The following is a 17065-nucleotide window of genomic DNA, read 5'->3' on the forward strand; positions in this document are numbered from 1 at the left end:
CGGCATGGCGACCAATATAGTATCCCTTTTTCTAATGGTTGGGTTTGAACGATGTGCACTTGAGGCAAGCACTCATGGCTGAGTTAGTTCCACGCATGCCTCCTAGAGTGGAGGCCTGACCAGTTCTTGTTGGGGTGGTTAGTGAAAATTTTTAAACACTAGTGCAATTCAAGCAGCACATCACAATATTTTGCATTACAAACAGGGTCGATCTGGTAGGTCTGAAAAGCCCAGGGAAGCATAAATGAGAGCAGATTCAGCAGTCAGGCCGTCAGTTTTCAGCAAATGATTCTCTACTCTTATTGCCACTAAAATAAGTTTAAAACCGAACTAATGAAATCCAAAGCGCAAAGATTCTTGTGTGCTTCAGAGTTTCCCCAACCTTACTGAGGCACTGGATGAACCAAGGAAAAAAATCTTAATTGTGAGACGGTTTAAACTCACAAACTTCTTTAGGAGTCCCCTGGACCTTGAAGGGTTACAGCAAAAGAGAAAGGGATCTGCATTCAATAGATTCACGATCAAATAAGAGGGCCAAATCAAAGTACCATATCAAATAAAATTATAATAACATGCATGTTGGTTGTATCGAACCTCGACGGATTTGTGATAGATCAATTACAGGTCACCGAACCCAATATGCAAGTTTCATGTTTCTGGTTTGTACTATAGTTCTGGTCAAATCTTCTCTGTCAGAAACCGTCCATGCGATGTGAGAATCACATCCTACCATGAGATCAAGCTTAGGAGCTCTTGCTTGCTCCGGGTAAGAAATTTGATAGACACCAAACCATGGCACTAACCAAAAACGCCTTCATCAGGTTCTGCTCATGATCAACCATCACAACAAGTGACTGCTCCAATGTGTTCGCATTCAAAAGAATCAAGGTTCTGCTCATGATCAACCATCACCACAAGTGACTGCTCCAATGTGCTCGCATTCAAAAGAATCAAGACCCAAAAGTACAATCTCTCTCACACTGTTCTTAAACAATTGGTGTTTAGTAAGTTAAAAGTCTCCTGAAAAAAATAGGATGACACTTTTTTTGATTTTGATAGAACAATATATTACAATGTTGCTGACGGGGTAAGAAGTCTCTCCACACAAACACTCACCAACTTACATCCTAATAATGGAAATGATGACCAAACTGTTATTTGCAACCCTCACATTGTGCCATAGCCCAACAATTCCCACCTAAATTGCGGGAATACATAGAAAACCTCCGGTGGCCCTTTCAGTAGCAGACCAACACACACACAAACTGCTGCAATGCCCACCATAGAGAGCATTGCCGGTCTGTACAACAATGTCCTAGCTGCAGAACTCCGGTAAACCAGCTGCTGACTGCAGCGATTGCAATAGATCTGTTGTGCTGGTCCCACCTTGTTCATGCTCATCTCAAAACCAGATAGCTTCCCAAAGTTCGGTCCATCTGATAGCTTATGGGAATCAGGTGCCAGTGGTTTCCCGGGAATGTCAACGACCGCATGACCTTTGCCTGGTTGCTTATCAATTTTCTCCTGCACCATTTCTACGTAGGATTTATGGCCTCGAGCATGGGCATAGTCTTCAGGAGTGAAACCGGTGCTGTCATGTGCATTCTTCCATGCTTTGATTCCAATCTGGTATCATAAACACCATAATATGTTAGAAACAGCAATAAAAAAGCAAAACAATAGTTATTTTCTGATGAGTAATGTATACAAATATGATGAGTCAGCGTTTTAAGAAAAATGATTGCTGGCAGATATCACAAGCAACACATAAGTCCAGGTTTCAGCAAAAAGCAAATTCAGGTCTAGTGGCGCATAAGATGAAGTGTGGAGGTGTATGTGATAACACGAAAGAAAAAATAGTTGGGGATGAGCACATTTTACAAAGCATAAAAAATAGCACAAGTATAGGACAAAATGATTTCAAAACGGCCTTGGCCATGTACATGCTGGCCAACGATGTTTCCAGCTAGGAAGGTGTCTTGGATTCAGGTGCAGCATTAGAAAAGAGAAGCTGAGGCCAAAGCAGAACTTGATGGTAATCAATAAAGAATGATCCATAAAGCCAGTACCTGATGTACCAAAGAGACTAATACGTTCAACATGTTTATGTCTATCTATGCCAGCACTTCAAAAAATGTTCATAACTCTTATGGCAAAGGCTTTAGATTATGTGGGCACATCATGCATGAACATTTCATGCAATAATGTAGCCTAAATAGCAAATTTCTCAAAATGAAACTTCTCAGGTCCATTTCCCTCACTATCATAAAGAAAAATATAAAAACATGATGCAAGTATAGCGACGGAAATACCAGTTGAGGATCATCAGTCAGTGCATCCAATATATCATCAGCACCACTACTGGCTGCTGCAATATGAAGTGGAGTAATGTTGGAGGGGCCAACAATGTCAGGTCTAAATAAAAATCTATCATAACTTGTCTCCTTTGACATTTTATCTGGTATATATCTCAAGAGAAGTTCCACCATAGCCTTACAGTTCTTGCGAACAGCCGTGTGAAGCAGATTTTCTGACAAGGCAAGCTCCACAGGAGACCGCCCACCCACATCAACTGTTCCATTAAATAAGATGTCGAGGAGTTTCTTCACAACCGCACACCATTCACGATCCATGGCAAATGCCATAAGCTGCCTGAACCGTTTCAGGTGAAAGACATTTGGACAATATTTAATTTGTTCAGATATAGACCTCAGGTGGTTCCTTCTGAGAAGCCAACCAAATTCATTTAAAAAATCTAGAGCTTCAATTCTGGCATTCTTTGTATCTGTTCTTCCTTGATCATGGTCCTTACATGCGGTCACATCGATTGCATTCTCCAGCATACGTATCTCAGAGCATACATCTTCTTCTGCAACTATGAAGGGTAAGAAGCAATTGCTAAGGCCATGGTCTTCAACCTGAAATCAAGACCGACAATTCAAGAAACCAACAACAGCAAGATTATATATAAACAGAATGGAGGGAGGGAGAGGAAGGGGAAAAATGACTATAACATTGCAGCACCTCAATGAATCCTCTCCCTGCGGCATTAGGGAGGGAACAAGAGAAGCTCAGGTGCTGGGATCCCTCATGACGAGCACCTGTACCAGTACCCTCCACTAGAGCTTGTGTTGTTTCTTGGACCAAATACTTTCCCTCAAATGAACAGAGTAACCTAAAACCATGATTAGCAAATACAATGCAGAAGCAAGTAAAAGCAGTCAGACTTATTTCTGTGCAAAAGAAGTCATTGCCTGAAGTCCTTCGGGTGAATTATGGTCAGATCACATAATCAAGCATGCAAGAACACAAAAAGAATAGGGGGAAAAAACCTACCTACTCGTCGACTGAATTAGGTTAAAACCTTTCACAGTGAAGTTAACCCTTGCAGAACTAGAAACAGCAATAGGTGTGACACATAAAATCTTGCAATTATTGGGACATCTGAGAAGCAAAGGTGTGTCCAGCACAACCTGACCTGCAGCAGCAATGTGACAAAATAAGGAGACTTTTCTTCTTTGCCACTCATTGAGCCAAGACACAGAAAAATGCAAACATCAATAAAGTTATACTAATTGAAAAGCCCAACATACCATTATATATAAATGCTACATGGTGTTGTACCCTAGCATATATCCATCCTGTTCTCCAGAAATTATCACTGGAGTTGTGCAAAAGCCTATTCAGATTGGAGCTTAAGTCATGACAAAGCTGTGACATGGAAAGGACCAGATAGATTGAGGACCAATCATCAATAGCTAGAACCAGAAGAATCAGCCATAATGAAAGTAAAGTGTAGAAATATAGAAGCATACTTCCTCCCATGCAGACTCAGCTAGACGAAGATATATTGTTAGAATGATACAACCAGGCCTAATGTAGCTCTCAATGTCAGTAGGACTGTGGGATAGCCAGTCAAGGATCTGTAATTCAGCATTAAACAATTAAGAGGCAAATTCTTCAGCATATCATAACCAGATAAAATTTGAATAAGTGTTCCTTACCTGAGCACGCAACACAAGAGGAAGATCATTAGGATCTTTACCAAAAAGCTTCAAGATGATTCTATCTGTTCGACACTGGAAACAAAGGATAATGAAGTCAGATAACTACAGTCTCCAAGAGACAGCATCTGAAAATAATACCCACACATTTATCTGCCTACTGTGTGCAAACAAGAAAGCCATTTCCTATAAACGAATATCTCATGTGCCAATACAAAAACAAAGAATTAGAAGAAAATTTCAACCAAAAATTAGCTGTAAGATTGCAGATACTGAACTAGGCAAGAACAAGCAGGGGTGGCAGTGAGGGTGATAGCCCGACAGCCCAACTTGAAACCAACCTGGAACTTAGGGTTTTATGTTTGAAAAATAGGCCTAATAAGCTATTAAGTTGGGTTTGGTTCACAAATTAGATCAATGTGTTACTCTGAGACGTCAGGTTTGGCTATAGGCTGAACCACATCTCAGCCTGACCCCATCATATAATGTATATGTCATTACATATCTCAGTAATATTTCTCGTCCCTTGCTTGTGTCAATTGAAAAAATTCCTCTCTCTTTCCCTCTTGAGAGTGTGTTAAAGTTCTCCAATAGTTCTCCAATAGAAAAAGGCAGTGACCATCCATGCCACTGAGTGTTTGTCTAATAAATGAGACAATGACAACATGTCATAACTCACTTTTCCCCTCTTCTCTTTGTTAGACCATCCTTCGCCTTGGTCTTCCATGCCAGCATGGCTAATGTAGAGCTAGCACAACATATTCTGAATAACAACCCAAAACCCAACTGCTACCTGATTGTTTTGAATCCCTACCGTTTGGTATAACTTGAGCAAAAGCAACCTGGCCTAGCCACCTGAATTTTGGACAGGCTTGAGAAAGAACTTCTGGCTCGCCTACCTAATCTCAGATCTTCTATTGTAATCGATTTTCAAGCTTGGCCTACTATCTCAACTCAAATTTATATTGGCCCAACCAATATTGGCCCAACTAAATAATGAAATTTTGTGGTGGCAGTTATAGCCAACTCATTGAATACCTAACCCGAATGGGGCGGGTTTTACTCGACCCTATTAAACCCCGAGGCAGGTATGGGTTATAGATAAAATACCCAAAGAGGGTTCTAATCGGGTGCGGGTAATGGTATGCCCTGCCCCGAACCTAACCCGATATAAGCTTAATCTAAATCCCCCTTTTGAAAGCTACAATTATTTTAAAATGTTTGCATGACAAGTTTCTTACCCGACCCGACCCGACCCTAGGTGGGTATGGGTTGGGTATGGGTATGGGTTTTCTAATTGCGGGGTGGGGAAGGGTATTGGCCGACCCGACCCATTGCCATCCCTAATGAAATTTGTACATTACATAGCCACATGGCCACTCCTTCCATGCCCTAATCACAAGGCAAAAGGTATGCCAACCCTCTCCTACGGTATCCCTCCTTCCTCCTCTTTTTTTTGGTACAATGGGAACACACACTATTCGGGTGTGGGTGCAGCCCATAAAATCAGAACAAAGTACAGAATTCAAGGGAGAGGGGACAGACACGTGGTTCTCCCAAATAAAACCTCCGAAATGATGGGCCGCATAAGATGCCTCCTCCTCACTGATCTACTCTTCCAACAAGATCATCAACACTGGACAAAGACATCAATGGCCAGAGGAGATCCCTCTTTCATTCTCTCCTATTGCGGCATAATCCATGGGATCAGACGCCGTCCCTCCCACTCCGATCTAGACACAGTGTGAGATACCAATGCTGAAAAAGGCAACCATCCCCAGTACTGCCATGATCACCAACACTCTCATGAGGCACCACTCCACACTCAGTCCCTCTTTCTCTCTTATTTCGGATTAAGATTTGACAATTTTGGATTACGTCGGGCCAGCCTTATCTTGGGCCTGATGTTATCTCAGGGAAGACTTGAGCTTGGACAACTCGCGCTTGAAGCTCAGACAGGCCAAGTGCAGCCCGACATTAATGTCTTTTGACTTGACCCAGAGCCAATCTGGCCCGACAAATTCTCAGGTCCAGGTGTATGGTATAAATTAGGTTTGATTTTGGGATTAGATGTAACACAGGTTTGGGTATGGGTAAATCCATATTTTGACACCCATAGGAAACAAGCATCCACTTGTACTTGTTTTTGTTTTGTGAAGTTATAGTAAACCTCGTGATATAAAGCAGCAATGATACTGAGGGCCTTCAGAGATTTGAACCCTACTTGGGTGGATATAAAGAAAACCCAATCCCAACCACCTAGCGCTAAAGGTCAAGTCTCAGGTGTTGGTTGATTTAACAGGCCATCTGGTCACCCCATAATGCAATACATTCACACCCCAATAATTGATAAAGGTGCAGACAACCAGCCCATAGAGGAATTACATAAGGCACTTGATGATACAATCATGTGTCGAGACAGCACTTGATTCCCATGTCATCAGTGGCATGGAAATGAGTAAAGCAAAGGACCATGATGCCTCGAGGTGCAAACATGTCAAAAATCTTAGCTACATTTGTGATGAATCAGGCCCCGTTTGGGGGAGCTTTCGGAGGGCCAAAAAGTACTTCTGGCCCTCCAAAAGCACTTTTGGATGAAAAAGGGTGTTTGGTAAAAATTTTGGAAAGCTGTTTTAGCTTTCCCAGAAAGCTAAAAACAGCTTTTTGGGAGAAGCTCCATTTTCGAGCTTTCCAAAAAAGCTATTTTGAGCTTTGTCGAAAAGCTATTTTTTTGACCAAAATGCCTATAATAAAATATAACAATTACATACTTTGTCCCTTTATAAACCTAAAAATTTGCTAGAGCTCTAACAAAGAATCCTAGTCGTGGATCAGACTTCCTTTCGTGCAAAAAAAGGTATTCTTATTTTCTATTATTATTTTATATCTTTATTATTGTATTATACTATAAATATAATATTATATTACATTATATTATAATACATTAATATGTTATGTTAAATAATTTAATATTATGTTATATTATAAAAAATAATTCACGCTAATAATTATAATATTTTATAACATTATTACTGTATTATACTATAAATTAATATTATATTACATTATATCATGATACATTAATATGTTAATTTAATAATTTAATATTATATTAAATTATTATGCTATAGTATACAATGTTATATTACTATATTATAATAATATTATATTATATTATATAATATTATACTATATCATATATTTATATATTAATATATGTTATATTTTATTATGCTATGTTGTATAATACTATAAAATGTCCTTTATGGTAATTTTATCATACAAAAGTACTTTTTCAGTTTGTTTACCAAACACATGTTAAAGTGCCACAGCACTTTAGAAATATAGTTACCAAACAGTAAACAGCTTTTTATAAAAGCTCTACTTTAGAAAGCTCTACTTCCAACAGCTCTACTGCCAACAGCTCCCCCAAACAAGGCCTCATTCATTTTAGTCTTATTGCAAATATTTAACTATATGCAATAATCAGAGAAGATGATAATCACTTCGACACCACATCTTGAAGAGGAAATAGTTGCAACTAATTCAATATAAGAGGCAATATATGCACTTAAATAAAGTCAAAGCCCCTCATATGCAACATACATAAATAGCACCAAATTACTGCATCCGTGCATTGACAAGAATTTTACAAGCTCATATAAATTTACGCATTGTATCCCAACATCTATTAATATATGCAGAGGAAAAAAATTGTGATGAGTGTCACAGTGGAAACATTTGCATTTGACATAAACTGATAACTATGTCAAAATATAAATCTGTCCAAAAATTTCAATTAGAATCTTTTCAAACAAAATTAAAAATTACAAAATCTAATAAAATAACTGCTTGTCTTTTCTATGTCGCAATCTGGCTGCCGCTATCTAGCGAACAAGGCTATCTCATGACTATCTTGATGAAAATATAGTTGTGCATAAAAACTAGAAGAAATGCGATACCTGAGCATCTCCATTGGAACTAGATAGTGAATGAGCTGATGTTGAATCTGAATTACCACTAGTTTGTGGTGGACTTGACCGTTGTGAATCCTGCAGCAACCATGATGGACAATTAGGAGAACCAGTCCCCATATGTACAGGGATCGCTGACTTCTCACATCCATCTCTGCACTCTTCGTTATATGTGCTGTTCAAATCAAAGTCCTTCAACCTGACTCTCTTGACCATAGACTCTGCAGGAGGCATACGACGTAATCAGAATAAAGCTTTTGATTCGGATTAAAGCACGTTGTATATTGTCGCTTAGGTTGCAGATCCTAAAGCAACTGCTTGCAGAGTCCCACCTGGAGAAGCCATCATTTTTGAATGCATCTCTATCGTAGTTGCAGCAACTGGCACCATGTGATTAGTTGGCTTCAGAGGAGAACCCTGAGTACCATTGGTATAAGTTATTTTGGAAGCTGAAGTTAAGGGCCTAGCAGATTCTAGTGCAGGAGCAACATTTGGAACCAAATTATTAGCTGCATCTGACGATGTTCCAGCAGTGGTTCCAAGTTTTTGTGGATCTTGGGATGTATGCGGGAGTCCAGAAAGGTTTCTTCCATCAAATGAACCAGCAAGATTGGAAAGGTTCCTTAAAAGATGAGACAAGAGGTCCTGATCTTTCGACTGCCCAGAGCCATCAGCTGCATGTGCAGTAGGAACTCATCATCAGGCCAAATCATTACAAGCAAGTCATGTCAAGTAATAATTTAATATCCAAATGAGACCAGCATTAAAAAATCAATCCAAAAGAGAAATGAAGAGACTGCAAATTTGTACTAAAGCTGCAATTAATCTACTCTAAACTCTAATATGGTTAAAACTACTTTGTAACATTCATTCCTCAAAGCTTCTTCCTCCTGCAGTTCTAATTGCGCACTCAGCTCTTCAATTTGATGGTTTAAATACCAATAACGAGCACCATATCAGTTTTTTCCCAGAGAGTATGGTACTGGTATGGTCGAGACGGATGGCAACGATCGGCATAAACAAGAACAAAAAGCAACTTGAATATAACTGTTACAGTCAGTACGCACTGTTGGTACATAACCAGTACAAAGTAATATGGCTGATTCATATGGTACAGGACGGTTCAACTGAGATACATCGTGGCGCACCCATTTTCTATCAAAATTCAGAATGATACAGTACCATAGGCAGTATTAAATCCTTGACAATATTATTAGCCAACACTATAGTAGCTTGCAAATTACATGGAAAATAGAACTTCTCCCATGATCAATAGCTAATGAATACAAAACAAGCCAACAAAAGTTTAAGACCGCAGCTATACTAAAAAAGGCCTAATATTGTTAACAAATAGACAACAAATTTGGCATTGTCCCTGTCTGCATCCTTTGTCACCTTCAATACACATTTAAAGTCTAATTTACTCACAAAAAGTTAAACTCTTTCTTAATTCTCTATAATATGTTTTTTCCAATATAAATAAGAACCATGTTCTTTCTCCTTGCTTTCTATTAAATAATTAAGCTACCGCAAACTGGTTGAGCATGCCACAACTAAACATAGTTTAGTTTTCGAAAATCTCTGTCAGCATTTAGAGTATTTCATATATTACAGAAATTGTTATAAGGATCTTATGCAGTACTGATGAAATCATAACAGACAGATCAACATATTCAGGTTCAACCATAAATTATGAATGTCATGTTTTTAAAGGAGCTCACATCATGGACCCTATGGTACCATGGTTTGTATAAAACAAAATTTATTGAATCATAATTGACTTATAATTCCTTCTCATTAATTCAAAGTCCTTTTAGGTCTAACGCTTCTCTTTCATGATCCTAAGCCTGGACATAAAACACTCTCTTCAAGAGGGCAGTTTATGGCCAGATCTCCATATATTCAATTAGTGCTAGAAATATAAAACTGACTGATTAAACGACAAGAAATTCTGATTTTCATAAGCATAACAAAAGGCTTCATACACATATGCCAGCATCATGAATCAAGTATTTGATATTCAGATATATCAATTAATTATCTAACATTTAATATGAAAAATGTTACAGGGACTACAAGAGAAGGGAAAAACTCTTACAATAAGGAAAGCAAAGAAGATGATGACTTCTGTATACCTTTAACACCTTGATAGCAAACTAATAAACAACAGACACTTCACGGGTTCTATAAATGCCACCTGTCTTATTGTTCGTCTGGGCAAGAAATCAGGTGCACAGAATAGTTTCCTGTCTCGATTTTCCCAGATTCATTTTCAGCATAAGAAATAATATTTTTAAATAGACAGATAAGTATCTTAGGAGTCTGTTTCCCAAACAAAATGAATATCCATGAGTATGGATCATCTGTTGCCAGGGTACAGTTACCATCCTTGCCAACCACCCACCCAATCCCCCAGGTGGGGTGTGTCAGGCCCTGCACACTGCATCAGTGGGGCTGTAGGCCCATGCACAGTCCTGGCACACTCGCTGCCCCCCCCCCCCCCCCCCCCTCCCGCCCCGGGGCCGCAACCAAAAAAAAAAAGAAAGGAAAAAAGGCACGCATGGGGGTAACAGAGGACACCAGATCCACACATCTTAAAACTGGGAAGATTCTACTGATGTAGATGCTAAATATTATTTATTCCCGCATAAACAAAACATGACAGGCATTTTCACAAGGACCCCAAAATAATATCATCAACAACTAGGGAGAAAGCAGAGAACAATGAACCCAGAACTGGGAAAAAGAACACAGAAACTGCACTGAAACAAAATAAGACAATAAAGACTAAACAAAAAAAGAAATGATGAATATGTAGTACAGAAATGGGTTTGGCTATTACAGTGCAAATTGGAGAGAATTCTTAGCAAACTTATCAATATATAACTGCTAGCTCGATCATCAATCATGGATGTCCCATTGGCAGTAACATCAGGATGGGTTTTCCTCCTCCGTCTATTATGGCCTGCCAAACGTCGGCGACAGCTTCTCTTCCCTTCATCAAATTCTTGAAGAAGGTGAAATCTGGACATTGATGATAAGAAGCTCATAAAAAGAAGTCGCAAAAAAAATTGCATATAGTATTCAGATGTAGGACAGATTCTGATGTCAGCAAACAATAACTAAACAAAAACTTGAAACGGCACACACATCAAAATGGAACCAGTTATCATCAACTTAGGACTTACAAAGATACTGTATCACAGCTTCACCATTCTTTTTGGTTAACGAGTGAAGTTATCCTTATGTTCATGCCTAAAAGGATTAAACAGAAGCATTCCTTTGACTAATAGGGTCTCCCTAACTCAATTCAAGCTGTATTAGATGTAGCCTAGATAATGTTCTTGAATAGATTAAAGTTTCAATAAATACCAGAGTTTTCCACCCTTCGACTCTCTCAACTACTCCTTTTTGGTTGAATAATTTCTCAGTGTTTGAGTCATATATTATGTGAATTGAATTTTTATTTTTTAGACTGGGTTAGGTTGTATTAAATGTTATAGGCAAATTGTATTAGAAGTAATTTCATATTTCAGTAAATTAATTCCGCACTCTCACAAATACCTAAATCCCACACCCTTCACCTCCACCTCCCTAACTGTCTCCTCCCACTTCACCTATTTTTTGTTTAGGGAGCCACCAATTTGCAAAGGCAAAGCAAGAGACAAGGCTGGCTAGAGGGAGAAACCAGCTTAGCTAGATTCATATTTTCAGCCAATTTTATCATTGCAGTATGGTACTATGTCATTTAAATTGAAATTTCATAAATTTCTAGGCAATGAAAAATGCCTGATAGCCACCCAAGAAAAAAGTGTTTCTAATCTATAAATGAGTTGTCAAAATATGCACAACTCTTAACTACAAATACAATGGTTTTTTTTTCGTTCTAAAGTATCAAAACCCATTGTATTTTAGGTCCATGTGCATTTTAAGATGTTCGTACAGTGACTAATGCATTCAAATTTTACAATCCACCATGCATTTCGACACACGAGCACCATCACTGTTATCCAGTGTATTAGAGCATAAGTAAGAACCACCATAATCTTTTGAGTTCTAGATCATGATTTACAATTTAAATCCTTGTTACCAACAAGGTTTTATGACGTGCTGTGCCAATGCTTGACACGCATGCACTAGCAAGCATAAGTATTGCATGCCCATAAAGCACAAGCAAGAAAAATGAGTATTGCATGCCCATAAGGCGCAAGCAAGAAACGTGCTATCTAAATACTTGAATTTTAATGAGCCATCATTTATTTTCTATTGACATGATTAGGATTCAAATCCTACCAATAGAATTCTAAATCAAATAATTTTCTCATGTTCTAATTAGGTTCAGTTTATGGTGTTATATTTTATAGTTTGCTTGAAATTATTCTTTCACTGGGAATGGCATCCACTACTAATAGTCGCATTCAAGGTATAGTTTTAATTAAGAAATTGTTAATAAAATTAAAATTGAGCTCCAGATATGAATAACTGTCAATACACGATTCAATAGGAAACCAGAGTTTGTAAAATTCCTTCTATTTATTTATTTATTTCAATTACGTTTCTTCTAGAGTCACTATCAGAAAGGGCTAGTCAGCCTTGTTTAGAGCTATGCAGGAGTCTTTGTCACCTTGAATGAACAAGGCCTTTTCCTTTTCGTAACCTGCCCTCTTGTGAATCAATTTTTAGTTCATTAAATAAAATTAGGAGGTTTTCACTAATTCCATGGTGCGACTCCATAAACTATAGGCATTCCTTCCTAGGTGAAAGACATAGGAACTTGGCACAGCAAGGAAACTAACTATCATCCCCTTTTATATTTCTTGAGGACATTTTTTCCCTATATTGTTCTTATTCACTTTCTCTACAAAGTTCAAACAGTTCTTATTTTCATCCTCTCAAATCACCATCTAGTCTACCAAACAACCAATATGTCCAATCATGTTCAATCCTAAAGGCCCCTGACACCACCTCATATGATTAAATTATACTAATTGCAACCTTCATAGTTTAAATATAGCCAAAGCAGGGAATTACTATCAACTTCCCAAAAATCATCCACTAAAAACCATGAAAGCCAGATCAAAATTTACATTTGATTACCCTGCTCCCACATCTACTTCACATAAAAATTCCGACCTCCAAGTCTAATGTAAATATGATCTTAGCATTAAAAGCTACATCATAGCTATTGAAGTTTTGCTTCTTTCTACCATAAGACCCATCAAAACTTCAGATATCCTAATTTCCATAACTTACAGCATCGATTTGGTTATCAAAATCCATCTCTTCTCATTGTTTTGCATTATTTTGGAGCAACTTGAGTTCCAGCTATGTATTGTAGCATCTGACGAGTAATTGAGTATCTAAAGACAAAGTTTTTTATGTCCAGATACCAGTAAGTATCATCAATATTTTATGAATTTCTATAACCCAAGAAAAGACAATATGTAGAGGTATTCAAAGTGACAAATTGTAAAAGTGCAATGAGTTTGTGGATTTCTTTATATGTTTCCCTTCTAAAAGCATGTGATACTAGTTCATGATTGCTTCATGTAGATGGGGTGATGTTCAAACCTAAGTTCGAAACAGCAACTTATTCATGATGGAGATCAGGTTTGATAACTTGAACCTTCTGATTAACAATGTTTATACAGATAGAGAAACATTCCATCTAGACTATCTAAAGGATTTTCTAAGACCTCATTTGATCACATTAAAATTGAACAAAAAGGTAGGTCTGAACTAGAGGTTTTCAATATTTAGATATCTTAAGTATGGAATTCAAGATTGCAGGATCTAGATGCATTTCAGAAACAATTTAAGTAAAGCTAATGAAGAAACAAGTGAAATCAAGTAAATATACACTAAGAAGTAAGAACAATAAGAAAGGGCATGCCCTTAAAAAATTGTTAATCAAAACATATAGTTGGAAGAGACAAAACAGTGATTAGACAATACTATAAAGACTTAGGATGATTTGCATAGAAAACCAAGTGAATAAGCTGATGAACTCCAACCTACTACATTGCTGACAGAAACGCTGGATAGCATTTCCGACCACTGCTGTGCTGGCCTTTGCATGCACCTCACAGACTTTGTGCCGCCTATGGTAGTCCTTTGAATTGCTGAGGTCAGCTCCACAGCCCTCCACCTGGCAAGTTGGACGGCTAGAATTGCCACCCTGCAACTTGCTCTTCTTTCCATTCTTCCCTTCCCAATTTGCATGGTCAGCCTCCATGACAGGATAAGCATGCCCCCCGAGCTTCAAAGCAAGAGATCCAGATCCATCATACAACCCATCTTCTTCCACTGCTGCAATCTTCCTCCTCTTCTCTGCTTCGCCTTTCCCTTTACTGGCAACCCCAAAATCAGTTTCATCAGAGCAAGATGATGAGCTGTTTGACAGCATTCCATTTGCGGAATCAGGGAACAGCTGCTTGTTCCTGCAGTCCGATGGAACAGAATTCAAAGGGCCGGCTATAAACAGCTCGCCATCCCACTTCCAGTCATTCAAGTCCCATTCAAAATTCTTCTTTCCCATCCCATTCAAGTTCGATGCTCCAACACCATAAAATGGATGGCTTTCGCTCCCAATTCTAGCCTCCATCAATAGAGTACCTCCCTAACAATACTTAAAGTCTAGATTCCGAGCTCCTGAGGACTTGGAACACATAAGAACATTAGCCCAACGTTTTCCTAGTCCGCCTCGCTGCGCCCCCAGAAATCCAAAAACAACACGCCCACACATCCATGGATCCAAACAAGTGCAACCCACATGCCCAATTACAGAACCCTTTAGATTCAATCAAACTTCCACAAATTCCCCGTAGAAACCCTAGTACGGAACAGCTAATTCCAGAGTACGAATTTCCCCAATTTCGATGCCAAAAACAAACAAACCCGCTAAATAATACTAGGATTGAAGAACTCTAACTACTCCAGTAGCCAATTCCAGTTCCAGTCTTGCATTTCAGATATACCAAAACCCACCAAATTAAATATAATTCTCGAACTGAACAACAAGGGCAGCAGCAGAAACCTTAGAAAATCCACTCAAATCCACCAAAGCCCTAGAGTTCCAGAGCCAAATTCCACTTCCAAGCTGCCCAATTCCAGAAAAAACTGAAAAAATCACAGAAATTACGCTAAAATCAGAAAAAAAACGAAGCAAATACCTCACATCGGAGCAATCAAAGACCGATCTAAGGAATACCTTCCTTCCGTATCAAGATCCCCTAAATCGGAGGCGGGCGGCGGCGGAGCATAGATCCAAACGGAGAACACACCGATAAAAATAGATGGCCAGCGGAGAAGAAGTTAGAAGAAAATGTGGAAAAGCGCTCCGGGAAACGATATAAAGCCGGTTTCCCCCGCCACATTTTCACGCTTTTCTATCTAGGGGAACACCAACTGCACAAACATTTCATGCACCCATGTCGACACCCTATGACTATCGTGTGGGACCAGATGTGGTGGGGCCCGTTCACAACTTGTGTGGGTAGAAGAATGGGTGAGTGTTGTAACACGATTTTTTTGCTAATCTTGAGGCAGACAACATTGTAACTTTTTTAAATTAATGATGAGAAAATAATTTATAAAGCGAGTGCAAATTTCTTTGACCCAAAACTTGACGCATTGTCCTTGGTTCACATAGTATTTGTAGGGCCCACCAAAATCTAATGGGACATTGCGTTGATTTATTGGGCGTCAAAAAGGATGGGAGGACTAATTAGGTGGGAATTGCAACCGGAGAAGATGGAATTGGCATCCCACACCATCTCCCTCTTCGATAAGGTGCCTTGTTGGTCCAAAACCAAATTAACCAATGCCCATCTTGTACCATCATTTGTATATAAATTATTTGGATAGAATGCAAAATTAACGGTTAAATCTTACTTATGAAAACATAATTTGACTATTCATAATAAGTTAATTTTATAATAAGATGATAAGTTAAAAATAAGTGATAGATACATGAAGTCGCGCAAGAATGTATAAAGAATATTAATGGCTGTTCTACCAAACGAAGCTCATTGATCATGAGAAACATATGAGCATGACTTCTTTTGATCCTAAAATATAGCCTCCTCATATGAGGACTTGAAAGAGGGAAGGGTTGCATCTTTCGCACGAAGAGATTCATTTTCTTTTGCACAAATTTATTATTGGATCGCACAATAACCGTTTCGAGATCTATGTAGATAAATGAATGAAAAAATTTAGAATATTTTGAGACTTGTGTGAGGCAGGTCGCCGATGTCACGAAATAAGATGAATCATTTTCTGGTGTGAAAGATACAACCCAAACCTACTTGAATGAGCCAATAAACTTTGTCAATTTTTTCTAGCAAAGAGTGTTTGTGTATTATAAGCTTTCATTGAATCTACCTTTGTCTTCGATCATCCTTGTCACAACATATAGTGATAAAATTGATAACTTACTAGAACATCCTGCTTGTCAAACCAAAAACTCCAAATTCTTGTAGATAGAGTCAATGTGGTCCCAGGGCAATGGTGGGGTTAGGTGGTTGCTGCGACTAATTTGTCCTTGATAAGCCTATGTCTATGAAAGCCTAATGTTTCAATGAAAAAATGAAGAGCACCAATACCTAACAATCCTAATAGTATGAAATTCTTACATGATGTATGTGGCATCGATCCTATAAATCATACTTGCATCCACTACACTTGGTAGAGAAAAGAGAAAGAACTTATATTCTAGCACACTAGGTAGAAAAAAGAGAGAGAAATTATAACTTTTGTTATAGAAATTTCCTATATGTTTGGGTTGCAAAGGATCAACTTCCAGGGAGGTAAGGGGTACATATGAACGTAAAATTAAATATGGTATTCCAACAAAAAGTAATCCTTACAAAAGATGGACCAAAAGTCCACAAATATTAAATATTTGACATTATCTATTATGCAAAAATAGTCAATTCTCCAAATAGAACATACAAGCACTAAAGCTAGTAAATTTTTTACATGGCTGTATCTAGTGACATGTGATTTATTAGAGTAGATTCATAGTAAGATACAGCAATGAAACCTGTACTTACTATTTATCATAAAGAAAAAAAAGCTAATACA

General features: G+C 38.2%; 1 protein-coding gene across 1 annotated transcript; it reads right to left on the bottom strand.

The window, feature by feature from the left end:
* Window positions 1–1000: 1000 nt before the first annotated feature.
* Window positions 1001–15386, bottom strand: LOC103721777 (squamosa promoter-binding-like protein 6). The gene is made up of 12 exons (XM_008812114.6): window positions 15189–15386; window positions 13993–15097; window positions 10821–11002; window positions 8311–8652; window positions 7967–8199; window positions 4005–4079; window positions 3816–3923; window positions 3594–3711; window positions 3337–3478; window positions 3025–3175; window positions 2313–2918; window positions 1001–1626 (listed from the first exon to the last, which is right to left on the bottom strand). Exons 2-12 carry the CDS (start codon window positions 14580–14582, stop codon window positions 1168–1170), a joined length of 3006 nt encoding a protein of 1001 aa, XP_008810336.3. The 5' UTR covers window positions 14583–15097; window positions 15189–15386; the 3' UTR covers window positions 1001–1167.
* Window positions 15387–17065: the final 1679 nt, after the last annotated feature.

The sequence above is a fragment of the Phoenix dactylifera genome, chromosome 2 (genome assembly GCF_051530095.1).
Source record: "Phoenix dactylifera cultivar Ajwa chromosome 2, Ajwa_hap1_PhDact_Kaust_v1.1, whole genome shotgun sequence".
NCBI lineage: Eukaryota > Viridiplantae > Streptophyta > Magnoliopsida > Arecales > Arecaceae > Phoenix > Phoenix dactylifera.

Bases quoted from the DNA above. Each gene is read 5' to 3' on its own strand.
- LOC103721777 (XM_008812114.6), bottom strand. From the start codon at position 14,582: ATGGAGGCTAGAATTGGGAGCGAAAGCCATCCATTTTATGGTGTTGGA. The intron at 8,653-10,820 runs GTAATAGCCAAA...CTGCACATGCAG, and splicing joins AATTCTCTCCAATTTGCACT to CTGATGGCTCTGGGCAGTCG. The intron at 3,176-3,336 runs GTAGGTTTTTTC...TCATGGTTTTAG, and splicing joins CTAATTCAGTCGACGAGTAG to GTTACTCTGTTCATTTGAGG.